This window comes from Balaenoptera acutorostrata, chromosome 18 (assembly GCF_949987535.1).
Source record: "Balaenoptera acutorostrata chromosome 18, mBalAcu1.1, whole genome shotgun sequence".
NCBI classification, from domain to species: Eukaryota; Metazoa; Chordata; class Mammalia; order Artiodactyla; family Balaenopteridae; genus Balaenoptera; species Balaenoptera acutorostrata.
Window position 1 is genome coordinate 65,371,646 of NC_080081.1, and position 27,839 is coordinate 65,399,484.

At 36.2% G+C, this 27,839-nt stretch overlaps 1 protein-coding gene across 5 annotated transcripts in view; it reads left to right on the forward strand.

The window, feature by feature from the left end:
- Positions 1 to 27,839, forward strand: part of LOC102998585 (phosphatidylinositol 3,4,5-trisphosphate 3-phosphatase TPTE2) — a 96,865-nt gene that overhangs the window by 23,408 nt on the left and 45,618 nt on the right. Inside the window, exons 2-12 of one of the 5 annotated variants that reach the window (XM_007193681.2) lie at positions 3,933 to 3,974; positions 4,839 to 4,892; positions 5,865 to 5,918; positions 6,843 to 6,878; positions 7,592 to 7,657; positions 16,823 to 16,873; positions 18,049 to 18,210; positions 19,859 to 19,978; positions 21,465 to 21,564; positions 21,708 to 21,771; positions 22,540 to 22,604. In XM_007193681.2, coding sequence (XP_007193743.2) covers positions 3,967 to 3,974; positions 4,839 to 4,892; positions 5,865 to 5,918; positions 6,843 to 6,878; positions 7,592 to 7,657; positions 16,823 to 16,873; positions 18,049 to 18,210; positions 19,859 to 19,978; positions 21,465 to 21,564; positions 21,708 to 21,771; positions 22,540 to 22,604 — 780 coding nt within the window. In that variant the 5' untranslated portion in view covers positions 3,933 to 3,966. Of the gene's footprint in view, positions 1 to 3,932; positions 3,975 to 4,838; positions 4,893 to 5,825; positions 5,919 to 6,842; positions 6,879 to 7,591; positions 7,658 to 16,822; positions 16,874 to 18,048; positions 18,211 to 19,858; positions 19,979 to 21,464; positions 21,565 to 21,707; positions 21,772 to 22,539; positions 22,605 to 27,839 lie in introns of those variants that run through there. The other 4 variants (XM_028161724.2, XM_057533136.1, XM_028161725.2 and 1 more) reach the window with 4 other exon arrangements.

Below are 27,839 nucleotides of genomic sequence, written 5' to 3' on the forward strand. Positions count from 1 at the left end.
TATGTTGAAGAATCCTTGCATCCCTGGGATAAATCCCACTTGATCATGGTGTATGATCCTTTTAAGGTGTTGTTGGATTCTGTTTGCTAGTTTTTTGTGGAGGATTTTTGCCTCTATATTCATCAGTGCTATTGGTCTGTAATTTTCTTTTTTTGTAGTATCTTTGTCTGGTTTTGGTATCAGGGTGATGGTGGCCTCATAGAATGAGTTTGGGAGTGTTCCTTCCTCTGCAATTTTTTGGAAGAGTTTCAGAAGGATGGGTGTTAGCTCTTCTCTAAATGTTTGATAGAATTCACCTGTGAAGCCATCTGGTCCTGGACTTTTGTTTGTTGGAAGATTTTTAATCACAGTTTCAATTTCATTATTTGTGATTGGTCTGTTCATATTTTCTGTTTCTTCCTGGTTCAGTCTTGGAAGGTTATACCTTTCTAAGAATTTGTCCATTTCTTCCAGGTTGTCCATTTTATTGGCATAGAGTTGCTTGTAGTAGTCTCTTAGGATGCTTTGTGTTTCTGCGGTGTCTGTTGTAAGTTCTCCTTTTTCATTTCTAATTTTATTGATTTGAGTCCTCTCCCTCTTTTTCTTGATGAGTCTGGCTAATGGTTTATCAATTTTGTTCATCTTCTCAAAGAACCATCTTTTAGTTTTATTGATCCTTGCTATTGTTTTCTTTGTTTCTATTTCTGCTCTGATCTTTATGATTTCTTTCCTTCTGCTAACTTTGGGTTTTGTTTGTCCTTCTTTCTCTAGTTTCTTTAGGTGTAAGGTTAGATTGTTTATTTGAGATTTTTCTGTTTCTTGAGGTAGGCTTGTATAGCTATAAACTTCCCTCTTAGAACTGCTTTTGCTGCATCCCATAGGTTTTGGATCGTCGTGTTTTCATTGTCATTTGTCTCTAGGTATTTTTTGATTTCCTCTTTGATTTCTTCAGTGATCTCTTGGTTATTTAGTAACGTATTGTTTAGCCTCCATGTGTTTGTGCTTTTTACGTTTTTTTTCCCCGTGATTAATTTCTAATCTCCTAGCGTTATGGTCAGAAAAGATGCTTGATATGATTTCAGTTTTCTTAAATTTACTGAGGCTTGATTTGTGACCCAAGATGTGATCTATCCTGGAGAATGTTCCGTGCGCACTTGAGAAGAAAGTGTAATTTGCTGTTTTTGGAAGGAATGTCCTATAAATATCAATTAAATCTGTCCGGTCTGTTGTGTCATTTAAAGCTTGTGTTTCCTTGCTAATTTTCTGTTTGGATGATCTGTCCATTGGTGTAAGTGAGGTGTTAAGGTCCCCCACTATTATTGTGTTCCTGTCAGTTTCCTCTTTTATAGCTGTTAGCAGTTGCCTTATGTATTGAGGTGCTCCTATGTTGGGTGCATATATATTTATAATTGTTATATCTTACTCTTGGATTGATCCCTTGATCATTATGTAGTGTCCTTCCTTGTCTCTTGTAACATTCTTTATTTTAAAGTCTGTTTTATCTAATATGAGTATTGCTACTCTAGCTTTCTTTTGATTCCCATTTGCATGGAATATCTTTTTCCATCCCCTCACTTTCGGTCTGAATGTGTCCCTAGGTCTGAAGTGGATCTCTTGTAGACAGCATATATATGGATCTTGTTTTTGTATCCATTCAGCAAGACTGTGTCTTTTGGTTGGAGCATTTAATCCATTCACATTTAAGGTAATTATCGATATGTATGGTCCTATGACCATTTTCTTAATTGTTTTGTTTTTGTAGATCCTTTTCTTCTCTTGTGTTTCCCACTTAGAGAAGTTCCTTTAGCATTTGTTGTAGAGCTGGTTTGGTGGTGCTGAATTCTCTTAGCTTTTGCTTGTCTGTAAAGCTTTGGATTTCTCCATCGAATCTGAATGAGATCCTTGCTGGGTAGAGTAATCTTGGTTGTAGGTTCTTCCCTTTCATCACTTTAAGTATATCATGCCACTCCCTTCTGGCTTGTAGAGTTTCTGCTGAGAAATCAGCTCTTAACCTTATGGAAGTTCCCTTGTATGTTATTTGTCATTTTTCCCTTGCTGCTTTCAGTAAATTTTCTTTGTCTTTAATTTTTGTCAATTTGATTACTACATGTCTCAGCGTGTTTCTCCTTGGGTTTATCCTGTATGGGACTCTCTGCGCTTCCTGGACTTGGGTCGCTATTTCCTTTCCCATGTTAGGGAAGTTTTCAACTATAATCTCTTCAAATATTTTCTCTGGTCCTTTCTCTCTCTCTTCTCCTTCTGGGACCCCTATAATGCTAATGTTGTTGTGTTTAATGTTGTCCCAGAGGTCTCTTAGGCTGTCTTCATTTTTTTTCATTCTTTTTTCTTTATTCTGTTCCGCAGCAGTGAATTCCACCATTCTGTCTTCCAGGTCACTTATCCATTCTTCTGCCTCAGTTATTCTGCTATTGATTCCTTCTAGTGTATTTTTCATTTCAGTTATTGTGTTGTTCATCTCTGTTTGTTTGTTCTTTAATTCTTCTAGATCTTTGTTAAACATATCTTGCATCTTCTCAGTCTTTGCCTCCATTCTTTTTCCAAGGTCCTGGATCATCTTCACTATCATTATTCTGAATTCTTTTCCTGGAAGGCTGCTTATCTCCACTTCATTTAATTGTTTTTCTGGGGTTTTATCTTGTTCCTTCATCTGGTACATAGCCCTCTGCCTTTTCATCTTGTCTATCTTTCTGTGAATGTGGTTTTTGTCCACAGGCTGCAGGATTGTCGTTCTTCTTCTGCTGTCTGCTCTCTGGTGGATGAGGGTATCTAAGAGGCTTGTGCAAGTTTCCTGATGGGAGGGACTGGTGGTGGGTAGAGCTGGCTTTTGCTTTGGTGGGCAGAGCTCAGTAAAACTTAAATCCACTTGTCTGCTGATAGGTGGGGCTTGGTTCCCTACCCGTTGGTTGTTTGGCCTGAGGCAACCCAACACTGGAGCCTACCTGGGCTCTTTGATGGGGCTAATGGCAGACTCTGGGAGGGCTCACACCAAGGAGTGCTTCCCAGAACTTCTGCTGCCAGTGTCCTTGTCCCCTCGGTGAGCCACAGCCACCCCCCGCCTCTGCAGGAGACCCTTCAACACTAGCAGGTAGGTCTGGTTCAGCCTTCTATGGGGTCACTGCTCCTTCTCCTGAGTCCCATTGAGCACACTACTTTGTGTGTGCCCTCCAAGAGTGGAGTCTCTGTCTCCCCCAGTCCTGTCGACATCCTGCAATCAAATCTCGCTAGCCTTCAAAGTCTGATTCTCTAGGAATTCCTCCTCCCGTTGCCGGACCCCCAGATCGGGAAGCCTGACGTGGGGCTCAGAACCTTCACTCCAGTGGGTGGACTTCTGTGGTATAAGTGTTCTCCAGTTTGTGAGTCACCCACCCAGCAGTTATGGGATTTGATTTTATTGTGATTGCACCTCTCCTACCGTCTCATTGTGGCTTCTCCTTTGTCTTTGGATGTGGGGTATCTTTTTTGGTGAGTTCCAGTGTCTTCCTGTCGATGATTGTTCAGCAGTTAGTTGTGATTCTGGTGTTCTTGCAAGAGGGAGTGAGAGCACGTCCTTCTACTCCGCCATCTTGAACCAATCTTGAGTCATTAACTTTTTTGGTGGGTCAAAAATATTCATTACAGTGTATGTAGAATCATTTCTAGGAAAAATGAGATATCAGGTTCCAGATAACTGATTTACGTGTGAATTTCCTAGGAGCCAACCAGTTTATAAGCTTAAGCATAATTGTAGCAGGGAATTCTCTGGCGGTCCAGTGGTTAGGACAGCACGCTCTCACTGCTGAGGGCCCGGGTTCAATCCCTGTTTGGGGAACTAAGATCCCACAGGATGTGCAGTGCAGCCAAAAAAAAAAGAGTAATTATAGCTAATTTGAACTAAAAATGTAAAAGTCTAGAAGTCATGTGGTATCTTACTATGTCTATCTTTAATACCGTAGCACTGCCCTGAGTGAATTGGCAGGAGGATTCTTCATGGCAAAGTAAGATATGATAAATAAATACATGTATAACATGTACACATGTACAAACATACATACATAACATATATATTCAGAGAGATTGAGATTTGGGATGTTCACCCTTAGGGGCACCCATGGGAATATAGAGTTCCCTTGATACTGTTTCTAACGTCCTCTCATGGTAAGATTCTATGTGGAATAGTCTTTGTCTCTTGAATTGAGGTAGAAAAAGAGGCACAAGACATAGAGGGAGTCTTCTTACTCCCAGTCTGGACTCTCAGTTACTAGCAGCCAAACTCTCGGGAAACTGTCAGATTGCCTGTGTATGAGACTCTCCTGGAGTGGGTGTGGGGAAGATGAAAGCCCTCTGGAGCAAGGAGAATAATAATAAATTGTATCAGCTACCATGTGAGGCCGATAACCCAAATCCAGACCCATGTTCACATCAGATGGAGCCCCTGACTCAGGCCTGTAGTTACGTGACCCGATGTCAGGGGCAGGAAAGACGAGCATGCTTCCTATGGAGCACAGACGTGGTCAGGAAGTTAGATTGGTCAAGGAAGTTGGGTACCTACAACCTGAAGTTGAATTTGAAATAAATTCCACCCCAAAAGGTTGTTACACATTGGATCAGATTCAGGAGTAAAGAACTGTACTTCAATCTTGAGTCATTACCTTTTTGACAAGTGTAAGATATTCATTACAAATACATAAAGCCTCATTTCTGGGGAAAATGACCTACCAGGTTTCAAGCAATCGATTTACATGTCAGTTTTTAAAGGGTCATCTAGTTTATAAGTGAAAGCATTAATTTAAACTAATTTGAACCAGAAAGTTTAACTGAGAAAATTATAGGGTGTCTGACTGTGCCTTTTAATCCTTTAGCACTGCTTTGAGTGAATTGACAACAGGAAGACCTGATGGACCCACCACTAATACGTGAGATAGAAATAAAGATAGAGAGATGTCAACAAAAAAATATATATGTATATAAATGCAGAGAGAGAGAGCATGCGAGAGTGAGAGAGAGAGAGGAAAGGGGAGAGAAGTTGATTATATTTGGGAGGTTCATTTTTAGGAGTATTCATGACAGTGTCTTTGACGTTGTTTCTAAATCTTTTTACTGTAGCCTATGTAAGTATGTTTCTTTCTTTCTTTCTTTTTTTTGTATCTAGTTGGATAGAACAGAAACAGGTCTTAAGAGGGACGCTTCTTACTCATCTGTTTATCACTCTTAGATGCAGCCGAAACCCCTAGGGAAACTATCCAAATGGTTGTGGATGAGGCTCTACTAAAATGGGCCAAGAAAGGAGAGAAACTTATTTTGCAAGGAGAGAGTTGTACTCCTGAAGGGGTTCAGGAGTCAAGAAATGTCTATAGAGCTTCCCTGGTGGCGCAGTGGTTGAGAATCTGCCAGCTAATGCAGGGGACACGGGTTCGAGCCCTGGTCTGGGAAGATCCCACATGCCGCGGAGCAACTAGGCCCGTGAGCCACAATTACTGAGCCTGCACGTCTGGAGCCTGTGCTCCGCAACAAGAGAGGCCGTGATAGTGAGAGGCCCGCGCAGCGCGATGAAGAGTGGCCCCCACTTGCCACAACTAGAGAAAAGCCCTCGCACAGAAACGAAGACCCAAAACAGCCATAAATAAATAAATAAAAATTAAAAAAAAAAAAAAAGTCTATAAACTTGATTCATGACTTTTTTCCACCCCCAGGACTAAGATTTTCATTACAAATGTATAAAGCCTCACTTACAGGGGAAAATGAAATACCGGGTTTTAAATAACTGATTAGAATGTTATTTTTAGGACAACTAGGTTATAAATTGTAGAGCAATTGTAGCTAATGTGCATTTAAAAATAAGTCTAGGGAGATGTGAAGTCTTACCATGTGCATTTATAATCCTTTAGCTATGACCAGAGCCAGGTGGAAAAAGTAACTTGTGTTGAACCCTTCGATAAAAGGTGAGATATAAATATATATAGATAGTGTAAGGGGGATATTGAGATTTGTGAAATTTATTCTGGGGAACATCTACGGCAATACAGAGTTTCTTCCACGCTTTATCTAAGGGTTTTGTTTGTTTGTTTGTTTTGCCAGCCTCAGTATGTTACTTTCTTTCTTTTTTGGATCTATTGGGGGGAAAAAAAAAAACAGGTCATAAAAGGGAGTGTTCTTACCTCTAGTCTGTTTGTTACCCTTAGTTAGGAGCAGCCACTACCTGATACTTTCCCTTAGGAAGGTATCAGATTGCCCATGCATGGGCCAAGAGAGGACAGAATCATATTAGGAGTTAGGAGAAGGTCTCCGTGGATAGAGAGCAGAGGGGAACCCTCAGCAGAAAAAAATGGATCTGATAGACCCTGGATGTGTCCCTCACTTTCCAGAGCTCTGCCGCCATGTGAGGCTGGTGCCCCAAACCCAAACCCACCATCACATTGGAGGGAGACCCTGCCTTGTCTTGACCCTGTCTGAAGGGCAGGAAAGACATCTATGATTCGTGAAGGGTTACTAGGTGGTGTAGGGACTTGAGAAGGCAGAAAATTATGGGGCAAGTGAGATGAGTACATACAAACTCAAGCTGAATTTGAAGTAAATTTAATCACAAAATGGTGTTACACTTGGGGATTAGGTTCAGGAGTAAAGAAATGTACATAAATTTGATTACGTTTTCCCACAAGACTAAGATTTTTATTACCTGTAGAAAGTATTTTCTGTAGAAAGTTCATTTCTACAGAAAAGTTAAATACCGGGTTTTAAATAACTGATTAGAATGTTATTTTTAGGGCAACTAAATTATAAATTGCAGAGTAATTATAGCTAAATTGCATTTAAAAATAAATCTTTAAGACACATGGAGTCTTACTATGTACATTTTAATCCTTTAGCCCTGACTCATGTGAATCGAGAGGCAGAGATGAAAGGTGAGATATAAATATAGAAAGAGGGGAAAAGGGAGGCTATTAAGATTTGTGAAATCCAATTAGTTATGGAGTCCTTGTCTCAGGCAGTTATTTGAAACCTATTCAAGGAGAAAACAAGATATCCATAATATGTGAAAAGTAGGTGGTGCAGGGACCCAGGTTCCAAATAACTAATTGACATATAATTTTTTTAGAGTTCAACCAGTTTGTAAGTTCTAGAGCAAGTGTATCCAATTTCAGCCAAAAAAAGTGAAGTCATTTCGTGCTATGTACATTTTTAATCCTTCACAATGACCCAAATAAATTGACATCAAAGGTCTTTGACTACTTTGATATATCTTGCCTTTTAATTATGGTGCCTTCCAAGGCTGCTGATATAATTTACTTGCATCAGTGCTATCTGTATATTATTAATCTCTATCTTTATAGAGAGAGTGAGACAGAGAGAGAGAAGCAGACACAGAGACAGAGACATAGGGAGAAACACAGAGAGAGAAAGATTTGCAAAATTCAGTCTTGGAAATATCCATAGGAATACAGAGTTTTCTAGACAATGATTCTAAATTTCTTTCTGTAAGATTGGGTCATCCAGTGAGCTAAGTCATGGTTCCTTTAGATTTAAGGAATTCTTTTTCTTCAAATAAGTTTTTCACATCACTGTTCCATGTAGCAAATCTCTAATGATATATTTTTGCATTTGTTGGTGGTTAAAGTATGATGGAACAGCTGTCCAAGATCGATGATGGTGATGAAGACGTTGACTCTCTCAATTCACATTAGTAAGTCAGTTTGAAGTTCGGAGGGAGGGAGCTGTTGATGGATTTCTTATCTTTTAGAAGGTGGGGCTCATGCTGAGGTGAAAAAAAAGAGCTATGGAAAGATAGCAAAATGTTTGGGAGGGAGGGTATACAATGATTCTATTTGAATTTGCATATAAGTACCATACTTGAAAAAATATTTCCACATATTCACAAGTAAATGTTCTTCTAGTTGGAAAATGTGAAAATATCCTTAGTAGAGACTAATTTTATTACAAAGTTTCTTTCTAAACAGAGGATTGCAGAACGCTGCTTGCTCTTCTCTTGTGTTCCTTTCTCATTTTTCTTGGATATGTTCTGATTCCTAGTTTTGTTGATTTTATCTTTGAGCAAATGGGACTGAGAGCAAAAGCAAACATGTTTTGCTGATTAAAGACCTCTTCATGTCCGTTGGGATTTTATTAATTTTGACTTGTTTCTGAGTAATCTCACGAGAGTACTTCCTATTGCACTGATCTGAAGGCATTTTTACCTGTACTCAATGACAAGGACACGATACATTCTTAAAATCACACACGTCTGACTCTCCCTCCCCCAAACTATGTATAAAATAAGCATCAAGGATATATTGTACAGCACAGGGAAATATAGCCATTATTTTGTAATAACTTTAAATAGAATATAATCTATAAAATTATTGAATCGCTATGTTGTATACCCGAAACTAATATAATATTGTAAATCAATTGTACTTCAAAAAAAATCCCATGTGTCTGGACTGCAGAATTATTCATGCAGTTTTTCTTCTGCTACTCTTCTTGGCCAGTTACTTAACCATTCACCAACTTGAATTAACGTTGGGGAGTGAGTATTGCTAAAGAGGCAATGAATTGGTTACTGTTGTAATCTGTTGGTGTCTAGACAAAACAACATGAAAAATAAAGGGGCGACTAATGAATACAAATAGCTCTTCAAATTACCCATGAATTTCCATTTTCTGTTTTTTCATCATGGACCATCAATGAAGAGTTCACTCTGCTACTTAATTAAATGATATGTCTGCATATTAACTATATATTTTCTGCAATGAGGCTGCCCAGGGCAGGGGCAAAATTTGAATAGACTGAGCAAGGCAAGCATTTCCTTCTTACAAAGAAGAAGTGTTAGTTTAGTTTTGTTTTTTAAATTACAAATGCTTATGGGTATAGCTTTGGGTGGCATTTCAGTAGTCCCTGTGTGAGAGACACTGGTGTTTCGGACCAGGGGATGGTATTAGATTTGGAGTAAGACCTGGAATCAGTGCTTGGCTTTGGCATCTAATATGCACTAGACACTTGGCAAAATACTAAACTACTTTAAATTTTAGGTCTTTTATCTGTAAACTGGTAATAATGCTATCTACAATATCTATCTACTGGGTGCTGGGTGTAGTATAATAAAAAACTAAACATAAATGTGGAGTAATATGTACACACATATTAGTGTGATTTTAAAACTCTAAAGCACCATAAATAAAATTTGTACTTAAAACCAAAAATAAAGCAACAAAATTTCACTATTAGGAAAATCAGAAAATACAAACAAGCAATAAATCCTCCCATTAATAGGCATTCCTAATGTTTAATAGATGCCCTTCAAGGTTCTTTAGGCTTATACATTTTTTGTATATGGGTATGGTATCATACATTGTTTTAAAAATAACCTTATTACTTAGTGACATATCATGACTATATTTCCATGCATTTACATTTGCATTTACAACATTATATATTTTTTAATTTCAGATTTTTTATTGTTGCCTGAAGTTCTGCCTATATTTGACTTTATTGATTTTTAAATTTGCAACATTCCTTTTGACAGCTGTATAATATTTCATGGTATAGATGTTTAAATTGTCATTCATTTAAATTGTCAGATATTTCTGGACATTTAAGCTGTGACTTATTACAAAAAATGATGAATAACTTTGAGACCAAACCTCTGTATATTTTATTTCTTTATAATAAAAATTCTCAGAGGTGTAAATTCTGTGTCAAAAGGAACGTTTGTGAGGCTATTGATTTTGATACTTTCCACACCAAGATGCAATGTACATTTCTTCCCCTTTCACGCTAGCCATTGCTCATCTTTTCAGTGTTAGTAAATGTTTGTTCTAATGCACATTTGACATTGTTTTTGTTTATACTTTTTTCCATAGAACTTGTATCTCATTGTTTGCAAACTACCTTTGCCCGTTTAAAATTGGGGTGTTTATCAGTGCCACTGGATAGAAAAGTTAAATATATCCTTTTTATATCATAGATAGGGCAAGTATTTTTTCCCAGTTTGCCTAGCTTTTCACTATATAGAAGTTTATAATCCTCATACAGTTGAGTACATCTGTCCTTTTCTTTATGATTTATGCCTTTAGTGTCAGAAAGTCTTTCTCTACCTAAGATTTTAATATATTCACCAAAATTCATCTATGTTTTGAATATATTTTCTACATTTAAATAAAACATCAGGATTTATTTTGTATTAAGGTATAAAATGTAGGACTCTACTTTTCTGGCAGGTGACTACTTAGTTTTCCCAGCATCAAAGTTGCATCCCCCTCCGTTGTCCTTACCCTAATTTAATGATCCTTATTGCATTTATCACCTTATAGCTTACTACCTTATTTACTTATTTATTATATTTATGGTCTGCACGAGACAGAATTTAAACATCATGACGGAAGAAAATTTTGTCCATTTTTTTAACTGCTGTATCTCCAGTGCCTCAAACAGTGCCATGACACATAGTAGGCACTCAGTGAGTTTGGTTGAATGAATGAACCCATTATTGAAAACATTTATATCTTGTTCAAAGATTTTAAAATCCATCTCTATTATGTTATGAGTCTTTATACACTGGGTCCTTCCAGAATCTATTTTATTTAATCATTTTTCTAGCCTTTTGATTTCAGCATGCTTTTCACCCATTATGATATAATTTATAGTGAACTAAAACATTTTTTAAAAACATAAGTTCCATCCTTTTCCTCTTCCCCTTTTGTTTTTGTAGTCTCAAATTACCCGTTTTTGTTCAGTGAGTTTGTTACCAAACTATAGATAGCTATAGTTATTTTTCTGCTTTCTTTTTTTCTCTCCCTTTAACCTTTATACTATAATAAAATATTTAAAAACCTATCTTGGTAAAGAGTGGCAATTTTCTGGTTCTATTTATCACCTTGCTCAAAGTTTTGTGTATTTTTGTCCTTTTGTTTCTGATAGAAGAGTTCCTTTCAACATCTCTTGTAAGGCAGGTCTAGTGTTGATGAACTCCAGCTTTTGTTTGTCTGGGAAAGCATTTATTTCTCCTTCATATCTGAATGATAACTGTGTTATATATAGAGTATTCTTGGGTGACAGTTTTTATCTTTCAGTATTTTGAGAATGTCATTCCACTCCCTCTTGGCCTGTAGGGTTTCTGCTGATAAATCTACTGATAGCCTAAAAGTGGGGGTTCCCTGGTAGGTTACCATCTTTTTTGCCCTAGCTGATTTTAAAATTCTTTGTCATTCACTTTTAACAATTTTAATATTATGTGTCTTGGAGAAGGTCTTTTTGCATTGACGTAATTAGGTGTTCTCTTAGCGTAATGGACTTGTATCTCCAGTTCCTTCCCCAAGTTTGGGATGTTCTCAGCTATTGTTTCTTTAAATAAACTCTCTGCTCTCTTTTCCCTCTATTCTCCTTCTGGGATATGCACTATCCTAATGTTGCCCTTCCTGAAAGAGTCAGATAACTCTCTCAGGATTTCTTCCTTTTAAAAATCTTATTTCTCTTTCCTCTTCTACTTGTATCATTTCTAGATTGCTATCTTCCAGCTTGCTAATTCTCTCTTCCATATTGTCTGCTCTGTCTCCAGTGCTTCTAATTTGTGTTCTTCATCTCATTTATTTCTTCAGCTCCAGAGTTTCTTTTTGTTTCCTTTTTATTTATTTTAATTATTTTTTATTGATGTATAGTTGATTTACAATATTGTGTTAGTTTCTGCTGTACGGCAAAATGAATCAGTTATACCTATACATATATAACCACTCTATTGAGTAGAGTTCCCTGTACTACACAGTAGGTTCTTATTAGTTATCTATTTTATATATAGTAGTGTGTATATGTCAATCCCAATCTCTCAATTGTTTCTTTTTAGAGTTTTAGTCTCTTTGGTAAAATATTCTTTCTGTTCATTCATCTTTATTCCTGGGCTCATTAAACTGCCTTTCTGAGTTTTCTTATATCTCATTGAGTTCATGGGCTGTGCCACTGCAGGTGGGGGAGTGGCAGTGAGGTTGTGGTCACCTCAGTGGCTGGAGGGACAGGATCCCAGGCCCCACTGTTGGTCAGTTACATGTAGCCATGGGTGCTGGTGTGGTCTGGAGCCTGGAGTCATGTGTGCTGCTTCCCCTGCTGCTACTGTGTTCTCTGAAGCTGTGGGCACAGCTGCTGTGGTCAGAGGGCCAGGATTGCAGGCACTGATTCCACTGTTCCCTCGTTCCATCTCTTCTAAGTGTTCCAATCCACCTGCCTTTAGATGTACAGATGTGTGGAGTCCTCTGGCAAACTGTTGTGGTGGACAGTGGCACCTTTGTTGAGTTGTGGATGTTTTATTGGTTGTAGATTGAAGGGGAGAGACAAAGGTAGTTTTTCACTCTGTCATGTTTCTGACATCACTGTGAATGTACCATATTTTCTTATCCATTCACCCATTGATGGACATTTGGATTATTTCCAGTTTTGGCCTGTTATGAGTAATGTGGCTATGAACATTTGTGTACAAGTTTTTTGTGTGGACACAACTTTCATTTATCTTTGGTTAGTGCCAAGGAATAGGATTGCTGATACTTATGGTAAAGTGTATGTTTAATTGTATAAGAAATAGTTTCCAAAATGGCAGTACAATTTCACATCTCTTCTTCTCTTTAGGTTTTCATTTTCTTTCGTCAAGTTTTGTAATTTTCAGCATACAGATCCTGCACATATTTTGTTACTTTATAAAAAAGTATTTCATGGGTTTTGGTGCTAATATAAATGGTTCAGTTGCTTAAATTTCTACTTTTCAATCGTTCATTGCTAGTATATAGAAATATAATTGAATTTTGTATATTGACCTTTTATACAATAACTGTTCAACTCACTTATTAGTTCTGTTAGCTTTTTTGTAGATTCCTTGGGATTTTCTAGGTAGGCAAGCATCTCATCTACAAATAGAGGGGTTTTTTTTTTTTTTTTTTTAAATGTGTTTAAGATTTATTTATTTTTAATTTTTTAATTTTTTTAATTAATTAATTTATTTATTTTTGGCTGTGTTGGGTCTTCGTTTCTGTGCAAGGGCTTTCTCTAGTTGTGGCAAGCGGGGGCCACTCTTCATCGCGGTGCGCGGGCCTCAATAGTGAGAGTTTTATTTCTTCCTTTTCAATCTATAGGCCTTTTATTTCCATTTCTTGCTTTATTACATTGACTCCAATATAATTTTGAGTGGAAGAAGTGTGAACTGACATCCTAGATGCCTAATCATTGGAAGAAAACATTCAGTCTCACCATTAAGATTGATATCAGCCATAGGTTTTTTTGTTTGTTTGTTTGTTTTGGGGGGGTGTAAATGCCCCTTGTCAGGTTAAGGAAGTTCCCTTTTTTCCTAGTTCACTGAAAGTTTTTATCATAAATGGATGTTAAATTCTGTTTAAAAAATTTTTTGCCTCTATTGAGATTATCATATGTTTTATTTTCCTTAGTTTATTGACATGGCAAATTACGTTATTTTTAGAATGTTGAACCATCCTTGAATTCCTGGAACAAACACTAAGTGGTCATGAATTTAAAATATATATATACTGCTGGATTCAATTTATTAATGTTTTGTTAAGGATTTTTGTAAATATGTTTATGAGGGATATTGGTAATTTTCTTGTCAGGTAATGTCTTTACTGGTTTTGGTATCAGGGTAATGCTAATCTGCTAAAATGAGTTTGGAAGTAGTCCCTATTCTTCTGTTTTATGGAAGAATTTGTTTAGATTTATATCTTCCTTAAAGAATTAAGTAGAATTCTCCAGTGAAGTCACTTGGGCTTGGACTTTTTTGTTGTTGTTGGAAAGTTTTAAACTACAAGTTCAATTTCTCTACAAGATATATTACCTTTTAAACTATTCAGGTTATCTATTTTTTCTTGAGCACATTTTAGTAGTTTGTGTCTTTCAAACAATATCTCCATTTAATCTAAGTTGTCATATGTGGCACCTTTAAAATTTCTATAGTGATAAAATGCAATTAAATATCTTGTATATTAGTACTCTCCCACTTCACTGGTTTTATTAAATCATGGTCAGAAAATGTTGTCTGAATAATTTTTATATTTTAGAGTACCATTAAAGTTTTTTTATCTTCTTGTAGGATAAATTTCTTTTAAAATTTCATAGAAATGCTTTAAATATGTTTTCTCTGCACAATAGAAACTATATATATATATATATATATATATATATATATATATATATATATATATGTAGTTTTAAAATATATATATATATATTTTAAAATGGATAGTATTTGACCAGGGACACTCAGATCTTATCCTTGCTACCAACACCCCACTCCAAAGGGAAGTATATCCCTGAGGACCAAGCCGGGCAAAGGACACTCCTGGGTACTTTGGAGGTTTCTCTCTAAGTCCCAGTAGAGAATCCTAATGAGCGAACTTAGGTTGGATTCAGATCTAAAGCCTGACTCTGCTCTCTTCATCCTGGGTTTAATCTAGGAATATAGCCTTGTCTGTTATGGATAGTTTGGTGGGGGGGACCCAGAGCCCTGGAGTGAGAGTAGGAAAACCAAAGAATCATCCCAGTGCCTTTAATGCTTTGAGTATGACCACATGCCTCCCTCCACCATCTGTGCAGAGAAATAAGTGTCCAATGGGAAAGATAGGACCTGCCCCCAATGCAGATCCCACCGCTGTTCAACATGGTCTTAATAGTATCTTATAGAGTCCGCTTCTATCAGTATAAAATAAGTCTTGGTCATAGTTAATATTTTTGCTTTGAATTCAACTTTGATATTAATATTACAACTTTTAATGTTTTGAGATTTCACATTTGCATCTGATATCTTTGTCCATCTCTTTATTTTCAAACTATCATTTTAATTTAGTTTTTGTTCCTGTATACAGCATATAGTGCATTTAGTTTTTAAACTTATCTAAAAGTATTTGTCAGTATTTGATATGAGAGTAATGTGTTTGTATTTATTATCATTTCAGGTACGTTCGGCTTTATTTGCTATCATTTTACTTTGTTTTCTGTATTAAACACTTCCTTGATATTTTTTCTTTAAATTTTTTTAACATTATGCTATTAGTTGATTTGTTTTTATTCAAGGTTTAATAATATGAAAGTTATAAACCTATTTTTAGAAAACATAATTGTACCTTTGTTTCTCCATCAGTATCCAGTTTAAAACTGGACTTGTACCTGGGAAGATAGAAATGCAACATGCTTTTACTTCTCTCTTCTGAGAAACCTAAATTAATGTGGAAAAAACCTGCAAATTTAAATCCATACTATTATCGAGAATTTTGTTATTTATCTTTGCTTTTAGAATCATTTGTTTACATTTCCACGTGCTACATTAACAATGATGATTTGGACTTAGTTCTGAATTTTTATGATTTTATTTCTTGACACCTTTTCTCTGTAAGCCGTCTTCCTTATTCCTGCCTTCTTCATTTTTATTCCTTGCTCAGTTGGCTCAAGCACTTCTCTGAGTAATCATTTTTAGGAAGGTTACATGGTTCACTGGGTGTTGGAGAGTGTACGTCTGTTGCTCCCACATATGAATAGTACTTTTTCTAAATGTATAATTATTGAGTTACTGTCCTTTCCCAGCAAACTCCACACACATTGTTTGAAGCTGCATTTATATAGCACACTCTTTGTTAAAAAAAATCTCAATTCTATATTTACTTGGGGTAGTTTTGGGAGGCACTGAAAGTGATAGTAGAGCCTAAAGCCACCCCAGGCCATCCTTTTGTGCCCCAATGATTCTGTCGGGCATGGTTCTGTAAATTCACTTTGTCAAGTAAGTTCTGATTTGTTGTAACATTTCTTTGCTACCCAGAGATCTGATAGTCTGTCTGGGATCAGAAAGGGCTTGTATTAAGAGAATGGCAACCTCAGGGGAGGTTCACCTCTTTTGGCCAATCAGTTCCCCATCCGCATCAACCTTTGCTCGCTAAGCCTGGGCAGAGGTAGTGGGTGCAGATGGAGAAGGGAGAAATTAGAGGGGGTGGGGAGATCTTACAGCTCAGCTTAGCCCAACAGTATCCATCTGTGGCCCGTTCCATTTGGCAGTGCCCCAGTTCTATTCGGCATCTATCCTCCCTCTTCTCCAGTCTTGGGCACAGTCTGTGAGCATTGCTTTGGGATCAAATCCCACTTGGGGTGGAATTTGGGTCACGTGTTGGAGGCTTCAGCAGGGCAAGAAATTGCTCCTCAATGACTACCTTGTCTCCAGCCATAGGGTAAAATGAGGCACAACTGCTGGCGCTATAAAACCGTCTCCTCCTACTACTAATGGGAGGAGCCCAGCCTCCAGGTTGTTTCTCCTTTGAAATGTATCTTACTAACATTCCTCACCCCCAAAGTGTACTTCCCACCCCAGCTGTGAGTCTCATTAATGTTTAACTGTCTTATTCACGGGGTGACTTGTTTCAAGAAATGAATATTACAAGACAAGAGCTTCCCTGAAGGTCCCTTATTCTATTGTTGTAGAACAGGTTTGGCCATAGTTTGATGACTTGCCCAGGACCCCCACAGCTCACTCATGGGAGAGCTGGAACACACATCTCTTCTACCATTCCCTTCTGTCTCCACGCTCTGTTGCTTTAGTTGATGACCCCAAGCTTAATCTTACCATTAAGTTGGGATTAGGGCTTTACAGTCAAGGGAAAGGTTAGTGTTGTTTTCACATATATTCTACATAGGAAAGAAAGAAAAAAAAAAGAATCAGGTGAAATTTTTACAGTTATTAGTAAAAAGCATTTTGTTAGGCAACTTCTGGAGACTTTAAAAATTATATTTATAAAGGCCTTTGTTGGTTAAATTCATACTATATGTTAGGAAAAATCTGATACACTTGAAAGCTCTGAAGTTTTATTTTTACTTCTTTTTGCAGCAGCAAGATTAAGAGAATTGTGTACTTGATTGTATCATCCTTCACTTTCAGGTATGTGAGACTCTAGAAAAGGAGGTAATTAAGTATGTATTAATTTAATATCAATATTTTTTAATGGCAAAGGATCTGGGAGGGAACAAAAAGCATTTCCACTGTCAGTATGTCGCTAAATAACATTTGTACCCCGTTTAATGCAATCTAATTTATCTTGGAATTTTAATTGAAGCTGAACATTAAGAATTGCAAAGAAATGGCATGTACCGAGTCTAATAGCAACATATTAACATGCTTTTTTTTTTTACCTGTAAAAGTAAAAATAATGACACATGCATTTCAAAATTCTATAGCTATAAGGAAAGTGTTTTAGTAAATACCTTATTCACCTGGAATTATTCCTTAATTCTGGAAACATTTTACTTAGATCTTTCTTCTCTACATGATAGTAAGAGTTCATACTATGTTACAGATTCACACAATATACTTGCTTCCTTTTAAATTGATAATATTTTAATTTGCATTGCAATTGTGAAAAAGTGCTTTAAGATTAATTTATCTTCATAGATTATACAAATAGTATAATCAACTTATAGAGAATGTGTTTAGCATATATAGGAAGAAGGCTTAAGAGTTACTTTAGAGTTCAATTATGTATGTATTCATGGAATTGAATTCCTTCTTACGTGCCCAGAACTGTACCAGAACCATCCATTGATATGTAATCTTATATTTGTTGATAATCTCACCGATAAGAAGCCTTACTGGTCAAAGTAGTCTTTTAAGGGCTTATGTTAGTCATGCTTTCACTTGGTTTTTATTACTAAACTCTTTAAAAATATCAAGATTAATGAGGTTTAATTTACTGTGGGAAATTGATAGAAGACCCTTCTAAAATTCTTAAATTTTTAAGAAGAGTTTACAAGTGGAAACATGTAATTTTAATGCAGTTTGCCTATTCTGTCTTGGAGCGTTGGTCTGATGTGTCTTAATATAAAAGGGCATGATATCATGAAGTGGTTTAGTCGGAAATTTATTTCCCTAACAACTGCTTCTATTGGGTGAAAGCAGAGTAATTTATGTTCAGATTCTAAGAGCAGTTCTCCCTACCACTGAACAGTTTAATCCAAAATAATGACATTTTGATATCAGATCATTGGGCTGAAGTTAGTCTACCTATAGGGGTGAAAACCACTTTATCCTTATTTGGTTTATTTATTTGTTTGTTGTAGAATATTTGGAATTTTGCTGATCTTTGTGGATGTGTCCCTCATCATTACAGACATAGTTGCCTCTGATAGCACGATGTATATTCCTTTGGAATATCATTCAGTTTCTTTAGCTATTGCTTTATTTTTTTTCATGGATGTTTTTCTTCGAGTATTTATAGAAGGGTAAGTTTGATTAATTTTTTTTTTTGATTAATTTTTTAAAAGCACATAGAATTATTTCGTACTGCTATGAGAAGCATCCCAAGTAATTACCAGGTCAACCCAACTAAATATGCCCCTCTTTATCAGAATAATTCTCCTCGAAGGCATACTCCACAAGAGAAACAACAATCCAAATCCCAATTTCTATCAGATTGAGCTTTAATATTACTATTGCAACTGGCACTCTAGTCTCCAAACCATGTATTCTAGATGGTTCCTTCAACAGGTAAAGCTTAAAGGCTTTGCAGAATGGGGCCAGGCAGCTAATATGTCTACATGCACCTTATTAAGAGGAATATGTATGTGAAGTATAAATATTGATATTTTTATTGAGTTCAATGTAAATAAAAGCTGACAGTATATTAAATACTAGATAATAGATCATGAGCAAACCCTACCTCAGTTAAAATAAAAATTTGTGGTACTTCCCTGGTGGTCCAATGGTTAGGACTCCATGCCTCCACTGCAGGGGGCGTGAGTTCGATCCCTGGTCGGGGAACTAAGATCCTGCAAGCTGCACGGCCAAAAAAATTTTTTAAAAATGAGAAATTTAAAAATAAATGAACAAAAACTTGTGTTAAGCTCTATGGGAGAGCTGAATCCCATCAGGGAGGCTTGGTAGTGAGGCAGCAGCTGATCTTCTTGGCTGCTGGCTCCCCGAGAAGGTGGGTGGAGGGAGCTGCAGCCTTGGAGCTGGACTGCTGTGGAGTCAGGGACTAAATTCCCCAGCCTCACTTCATCCAGAGTATTTCGGAACATGCTTGTCTCCTTCCTGGCTGAATCTCTGTCCTCATGCCTCTGAGCTAAGGACAGTTGCCCACTCCCAGGTTACTCAGAGCCTAAAGGGGCTACCCCAGGATTAGAAGAAGCTTTCCCCGGAGCCCCAGTGCCCATGGCTGAAGGCGCTAGTGTTGAGGAGGAGGTGCCGGGGCTGGAAGTTCAGCTTTGCACAGAGGAGGCCACACCAGGTCACTGGGATTCCACTGTGGGTGCAAAGCCAGGTGATGAGTTTGCAGGCCAAAGTAGTGGACCCGTCTTCCTCTCACAAGCTCCTTTCATGCACTTCTCACAGCCCGTTTCTCTAGGGCTATGACATGTTCAGCTTCCATTGTCTGATAGCATGGCTCACCATCCCATCTCTCTCTCCTACCTGTGTGAAGGCAATGCTTGCCTCTTGTTCAATGGTTTGGTTATACCTCTTACTATACTTATGGTTATACTTGCCATATTGATGCTTTTGTCCTATATAAGTATAAAATGAGTATGAATATTTTTTTCCTTAATCTAGTCTAGTAAATGCACTTTAAATCATTCATCAAAGCAGAATTCCTTTTTTAAAAAAATATTTATTTATTTTGGCTGCGCTGGTTCTTAGTTGCGGCATGCGGACTCTTAGTTGCGGCATGCACGCGGGATCTAGTTCCCCAACCAGGGATCTAACCCCGGGCTCCCTACATCGGGAGCACAGAGTCTTACCCACTGGACCACCAGGGAAATCCCAAACCAGAAATCTTAAGGGGGATGAGTCAAATAATTTGTGCTCTTAAAATATCCCTATCTCTTCTTTGGGGAAGCATAAACTTATATATTTTTTTGTTTTTTATTACAGGGTACGACCGTATTTTTCTGATATAGTTAACTCCTTAGATGCTGCCATTATTGTGGTGACTCTACTGGTCAATATCGCTTATATTTTCTATGACTTTAAGGTTCTTAAAGATTTCCCCGAGTAAGAAACATATGCTTCCCTTCTCTTAAAGTTTTTCTTTCTTAAAAAATATTTTCTGTGGCTTTCATTTTGTGTAATCTTTTTAACTCTGAATGTGCTAATTCTGTGCTAAATAAGCTGCTTGAAAATGAAACGTTGAGATAAATTTCCACATATCTGGAAACTAAAGGATGGTGGTGTTTAGGGACCAGTGAAGGGTGTCCACGCTGAGTACCTTTAGTTGAATGAAGAAGATGGCGCCCCCAAAGAAGAAACTGGGGACTTGCCTCTTGTCCTAACTTGAACTTCTCTACATTTTGAAATTCCCGCTAAATTCCCACTTGCGCTTCAACCACAAATTTCTTACACGTGAAATTCCTGGGTTTTTCCTATAACCAAGAGAGTACTGGTTTGAGTTGATGAAAAATTTGAGTGACTCCAATGATGATTCTCTAAAAAGGAACAAATGGAAGAGAAAACGAGGTGACATGGGTAGAAACACAGAGGTAGAATTTTTGCAGTATAGTTCACATGATGAAAGCTGAGGCAAAGTTAGAACTGTTAGGGATCAAACAAAAATGTGTATGAGAGACCGATGGCTTCTTTTCTTTCTCCTCCTCTTTCTACTGTGGCAGTGAGAAAAAGAAGAGCAGAAGTGTTCTAGGATGTAGCTGCTGGGTGGCTCACTAGGCTTATTCCTTAGTCAGACAGCTTGCCGCTTCCTGCACTCCAGCTTCTCAGGACTTTGACTCAGGTCCCAACAAAACTTGATGTGATAAGCTTTTGGAGTTTTTGAAAATAACCAGAACCAGTATGGTCTTCAGACAGGCAACCTCAGTATCACCAAAGAGCCTGACAGAAATACAAGAAGAAAAACACCTCAGGGCCCACTCTAGACCTACTGAATCGGTATGCACACTCAAGCTAGAGAAGCAGTAGCCCAAACCATCAGTTCTTTGCCATCGTGTTTCTTCCTGATGGTAGGAGACACACTTGGGAAGTAACTCATCTGCTACCTGCCTGATGTGTGTTCACAGCTCTAGTGAAACCCTGTTACTCACGGGAGTTAACAGAGGGGAATAAGAATTCTGTTTTGATGAGAAGAAGATTGAAAAATGCTTGTCTTAAACCACAGAAGTTAAATCCACAAATTCTGGGAGTCTACCATATGACTTTTTCTTTAAACCAGAGTTTCTCAACACCAGCACTACAGATATTTTGGACCAGATAGATTTTTAGTAAGGGAGCTGTCCTGTGCATCGGTACTGAGCAGCGCCCCTCTACCCACTAGATGCAAGTAGCAGCCCCTCACAGGCAGTTGTGACAGCCAAAAATGTCCCTAGACATTGCCAAGTATGCCCGGGGTGGGTGGGGTGGGTGGGAGGCTTGGGCCAGGGGGGCGTGTACAAAATTGCCCCTGGTTAAGAACCACTGCTCTAAACTTAGTCCATACTGACAAAATCCTCTGTTTCTAAAGCAAAAATGAATCTTTTAAATTTATTGTTAGATTGACAATGATTTTACGACCTCTACGACTTATCATTCTTATAAGAGTTTTTCATCTGGCTCATCAAAAAAGACATCTTGAAATGCTGACCAGGAGGATGGTAAGTGGGCAAAATATGTTTTATGATTCAGAAAAAATGTTTGTGTTTCAGGAAATACTGGCAAGGGTTGTAGATATCTATATATTGTTCTTTTTTTATGTTGATTTATGTTTTACAAATGAATGACTGTTTTAAACCCTCAGGTTTCAGGAAACAAACGGCGATACAAGAAGGACGGATTTGACTTAGATCTCACTTACATTACTGGTTTGTGAAGTTTCTCTCTTGATTTGCCTATATTAACATCACATTTTTCTTGTGTGTGAGTAATTATATGCTGATTTTGTTCTTTCCCTGTCTGAGGCATGTTCTTTCAAAGCATTTTTTATCCATGAAGACATATGCCACTATGATAGTGTGACATATTTGGAGTTTAACCCTGACAATGGAAAAATCTTAATTTTCATCTCAATTCAGGGCTACTTGCTTATAGTATAGGAAGTTGAATGGATTTTCAGCTGACTCCATTCGTTTGGTTTAGAATTTATTGAGTTCTAGTAGGTATCCTCGGTCCCAAGGATTTCAGAGAGACCTGTTCTCTTCCTAGAACCCTAGAGATGAGGTCATTGCTTTGTAGGTCTCAGGTTTCTGAGTCAGGGGGGACACTGGAAAGCACCCTAGGAGTTCCCAACATTGCTGGAGCCCAGATCTCTCATTTTTCTTTGGTGTTTAAATAAGAAATAAATTCCCACCACAGGGGGCCCTCCAGACTAAAGTCAATGCAAATCTGTTGCATAAGGCTGGAACCAGTTGAGACTTGGGAACACTGAATGTAATGGTCAAAATAGTGGATACTTTAATATCCAGTATTGGATATTAAAGTTGATTATCCTGAGGGTTAGTTAGCTTTTTTCCTGTCATTCTCAATCCTGAAAGTTCTTTTCTATGAAAACAGTCTGATTATATGTAAGTCGAGTTCTCATATATTGTTTCACATCTATAACATTTGTTAATAGTGACTGTTTTGACTTCCAGAGCGTATTATTGCCATGTCATTCCCATCTTCTGGAAAGCAGTCTTTCTATAGGAATCCCATTAAGGTAAGAGTTTTTATCTAACAAATGCTCACATTTCTCAGTAAACATAGACTGTGGAATTGTACGATAACGTTGGCCCAGAGATGACAGTGTTCTCCTAAAAATTTACTCTTTCAGGTAAAAAATTATCGTGGATTGCTATCAATTAGCTTTCGCTCTGGGATGAATCACCTGCAAACTTAAATGACTTGTAACAGCAAACATTTACTTTGCTCGTGATAATGTGGTTTGAGAATTTGAGTTGGGCTTAACTGATCAGGGACACACTTAGCTAATTTCAGCAGAGCTAACTCATGCATCTGTGGGCAGCAACTGGGCATCTGAGGGTTGGCTAGTCTAAAATGGCATTGCTGGATGGCTCCAAGTGATGTTTCATTCTGTAACAGGCTAGCTCAGGCTTGTTCACATAAGGCAGTGGCAAGGACCTCACTAGCATCAAGCAGAAGAATGCAGAGGCCCTGGCTCTCAACTAGTATAATGTGGCTTCTACCTCATTCTATTGGACAAGCAAACTACAAACCCAGTTCAGATTCAAGCAGACAACAGATGCCGTCTCGGGAAGTCAGGAATTGTGGTGAATTGTGGCTGTTTTTCATGGTCTATCATAGGGAAGAAGATTGAGAATTCTTTAACTAAAATGTGTATTCTTAGATTGAGATCCTAAATTACAGTGGATACATACTGCTTTAGGTGCTGTAGATTAAAGTTCAAACATCAAGTGATGCTTACTATGAAATGCCGGTTAAAAGTCATTGTTTAAGAAGTTTGCAAATGTGTGCGGGTGTGTATACATTAGTGCAATTTACAGTATTTGTTCTATCTCAATAAAACTGTAATTATGTATGTATATGTGTGTATGTCTATGTATAAGTATGTGTATATATAATTATACTTTGAGGCATAAAAATTACTGTAAATTGCGCTAATCTCATGTATATCTTGATAAAATTATATATAGGTATATATACAGCCAACACCCCTCTCAAAATATAGAACATTTCTTGCTTTTTTTCAGTCAATACCCCAACACACTGGAGGTAATTACTATTCTCACTTGTGTCACAACAGATTAGTTCTACTTTTTTTTTGAATTTCACATAAATGGAATCATAGACTACATCTTCTGTGACCAGCTTTTTATGCTTAAAATGAATTCTGTGGGATTTATCCAATATTGTTGGGTGTACAGTAGTTCTTTCTAAATAGTATAAAATAATATTTATTGCTTCTAGAATACTGATTGAAAGCTCAAGCATTCAGTTTACTTACAGAAATTATACAATTATACATTGCTTCACAAAGGCAGCAAACACATTATACTCTAAAAAGTCTACTTTACAGAAAATTAAAAATTCTAAATATCAAAAGGTACATCTGAAGAAACAAGTATAAATTTGGCAGCCAGTAATTTTGCCAGGAAGTTGTACAGCTTGCATGACTTTAAATCTGTGAATATGACCTTCAGTCATTTAGCTCAAGTTCATCATTAATTTATTAATTTTTCCAGTATAATTGTGTTTCATACCATTGACATTTGCATACTCTAGAATATGTTAGAAAGAAATGTGTAGTATTCACAAATGTTCAGAAAAGCAAGCAAAAGTTCTGTGAATCTGCCCAGTTCTTCTGAGATGGTCTCACATCAGCTTCATAAGCATATTCAGTCCTACAAAATAGTAAGCTAATGTTTGAACACAATTTCCAAGATAAAGCACATTTTCTCACAAATAGTGAAGTCTTTTTCTCAAGCACCACAAAAGTATACAAAAGAATTTTAGTTTGAACAGATCTGTCAGAATGTGTTTAACCTGATACTTCAACAGACTTAAAGTTTCCATGCTTTCACAAGGACCAGATTTTTAATTACTTAGAGGAGAAAGAAACGGCCTTGAAAGATGTGGATTCAATCATTACCAATAGAAAAAGTATCCAATGCATATCTTATAGAAACAGAAAAATAGAACATTTCCCCTCTCAGAATAATGTGTATATAATTATATGTAATATATATTATATATACTATACTATATAGCATATATTAGATAATGTATAGTTGTACATGTAATTATATAATATATAATACATTTCCTTCTTAAAATAGTGTATATTTAAATAAAATGTATATTATATATTAAATATATATTAATATATAATGTATAATATATAAAATTAGTATATAGTATATGTAATATATATCATATGTTATATATAATTATGTTATATATAACTGCATATAAATTTTATATAGTATAACTATATATTATTCTATTTATAAATATATATTACATATATATCTTATCTCTTATAGAAACAGAAAAACATAACATTTCCGCCTTAGAATAATACATGTATACTTATAGATAATATATATTATACAGAATAATGTATAATTACATGTATAAATTATATATTATATGTATAATATATGTCTTATATAACATGTAAATATATTATTTCATTTATAAATATATAATATAAACTCATCTCTTATAGAAACAGAAAAATATAACATTTCCCCCTTTATAATAATATATTTATATATAATTATGTTATTATATATAATTATATAATGTATAAATTATATAACTATATATTACATATAATTTTATAACAATATATAAGTATGCATATATTATGAATATATTAACATCATAAATATATAATACTATAAGTATATAGATATGTAACTTATATAAATTTATAATTTACATATTATATAATTATATAATTTATATTTTGTATGAATATGTAAATTACAATTTATATATCATTTATACAGTATATAATTCTGTTATATATATTATTTGTATATAATGTTATATATGTTATATTACTTTATTTTATATTATATGATATGTATTATATTACATATGTTATATCACATAACATATATAACATATTATAAAATATGTTACATATAAATATACATATATTATTCTAAGGGAGCAAATTTTTAATTTTTCTGTTTCTGTAAAAGATGAACATATATGTAATTTATATTTATAAATATAAATAATATAACTACCATGAAACCCTTTAATTCATATGGTAAATGTTGAAACTATGACCAAAATATGAAAACTGCCAGAGCTGTTAGAAAAAGACTAGAAGCCTTTTCACATATGTATAATCTAAGCATGATATTCTCCAAAAAAAGAAAAGGAATTGTGATTATTACCTTCCAGTTTGAAAACTTTAATTCTAAATTAAAAAAAAGACAGTTACAGAAAGACAGAGAAGATGAAAAGGCAGAGGGCTATGTACCAGATGAAGGAACAAGAAAAAACCCCAGAAAAACAACTAAATGAAGTGGAGATAGGCAACCTTCCAGAAAAAGAATTCAGAATAATGATAGTGAAGATGATCCAGGACCTCGGAATAAGAATGGAGGCAAAGATTGAGAAGATGCAAGAAATGATTAACAAAGACCTAGAAGAATTAAAGAACAAACAAACAGAGATGACCAATACAATAACTGAAATGAAAACTACACTAGAAGGAATCAATAGCAGAATAACTGAGGCAGAAGAACGGATAAGTGACCTGGAAGACAGAATGGTGGAATTCACTGCTGCAGAACAGACTAAAGAAAAAAGAATGAAAAGAAATGAAGACAGCCTAAGAGACCTCTGGGACAACATTAAACGCAACAACATTCGCATTATAGGGGTCCCAGAAGGAGAAGAGAGAGAGAAAGGACCAGAGAAAATATTTGAAGAGATTATAGTCGAAAACTTCCCTAACATGGGAAAGGAAATAGCCACCCAAGTCCAGGAAGCGCAGAGAGTCCCATACAGAATAAACCCAAGGAGAAACATGCCGAGACACATAGTAATCAAAGTGGCAAAAATTAAAGACAAAGAAAAATTACTGAAAGCAGCAAGGGAAAAACGACAAATAACATACAAGGGAACTCCCATAAGGTTAACAGCTGATTTCTCAGCAGAAACTCTGCAAGCCAGAAGGGAGTGGCATGATATACTTAAAGTGATGAAAGGGAAGAACCTACAACCAAGATTACTCTACCCGGCAAGGATCTCATTCAGATTCGATGGAGAAATCAAAAGCTTTACAGACAAGCAAAAGCTAAGAGAATTCAGCACCACCAAACCAGCTCTACAACAAATGCTAAAGGAACTTCTCTAAGTGGGAAACACAAGAGAAGAAAAGGACCTACAAAAACAAACCCAAAACAATTAAGAAAATGGTCATAGGAACATACATATCGATAATTACCTTAAATGTGAATGGATTAAATGCCCCAACCAAAAGACATAGACTGGCTGAATGGATACAAAAACAAGACCCATATATATGCTGTCTACAAGAGACCCACTTCAGACCTAGGGACACATACAGACTGAAAGTGAGGGGATGGAAAAAGATATTCCATGCAAATGGAAATCAAAAGAAAGCTGGAGTAGCTATACTCATATCAGATAAAATAGACTTTAAAATAAAGAATGTTACAAGAGACAAGGAAGGACACTACATAATGATCCAGGGATCAATCCAAGAAGAAGATATAACAATTATAAATATATATGCACCCAACATAGGAGCACCTCAATACATAAGGCAACTGCTAACAGCTATAAAAGAGGAAATCGACAGTAACACAATAATAGTGGGGGACTTTAACACCTCACTTACACCAATGGACAGATCATCCAAAATGAAAATAAATAAGGAAACAGAAGCTTTAAATGACACAATAGACCAGATAGATTTAATTGATATATATAGGACATTCCATCCAAAAACGGCAGATTACACGTTCTTCTCAAGTGCGCACGGAACATTCTCCAGGATAGATCACATCTTGGGTCACAAATCAAGCCTCAGTAAATTTAAGAAAATTGAAATCATATCAAGCATCTTTTCTGACCACAACGCTATGAGATTAGAAATGAATTACAGGGAAAAAAACGTAAAAAAGACAAACACATGGAGGCTAAACAATACGTTACTAAATAACCAAGAGATCACTGAAGAAATCAAACAGGAAATCAAAAAATACCTAGAGACAAATGACAATGAAAACACGACAACCCAAAACCTATGGGATGCAGCAAAAGCGGTTCTAAGAGGGAAGTTTATAGCTATACAAGCCTACCTTAAGAAACAAGAAAAATCTCAAATAAACATTCTAACCCTACACCTAAAGGAACTAGAGAAGGAAGAACAAACAAAACCCAAAGTTAGCAGAAGGAAAGAAATCATAAAGATCAGAGCAGA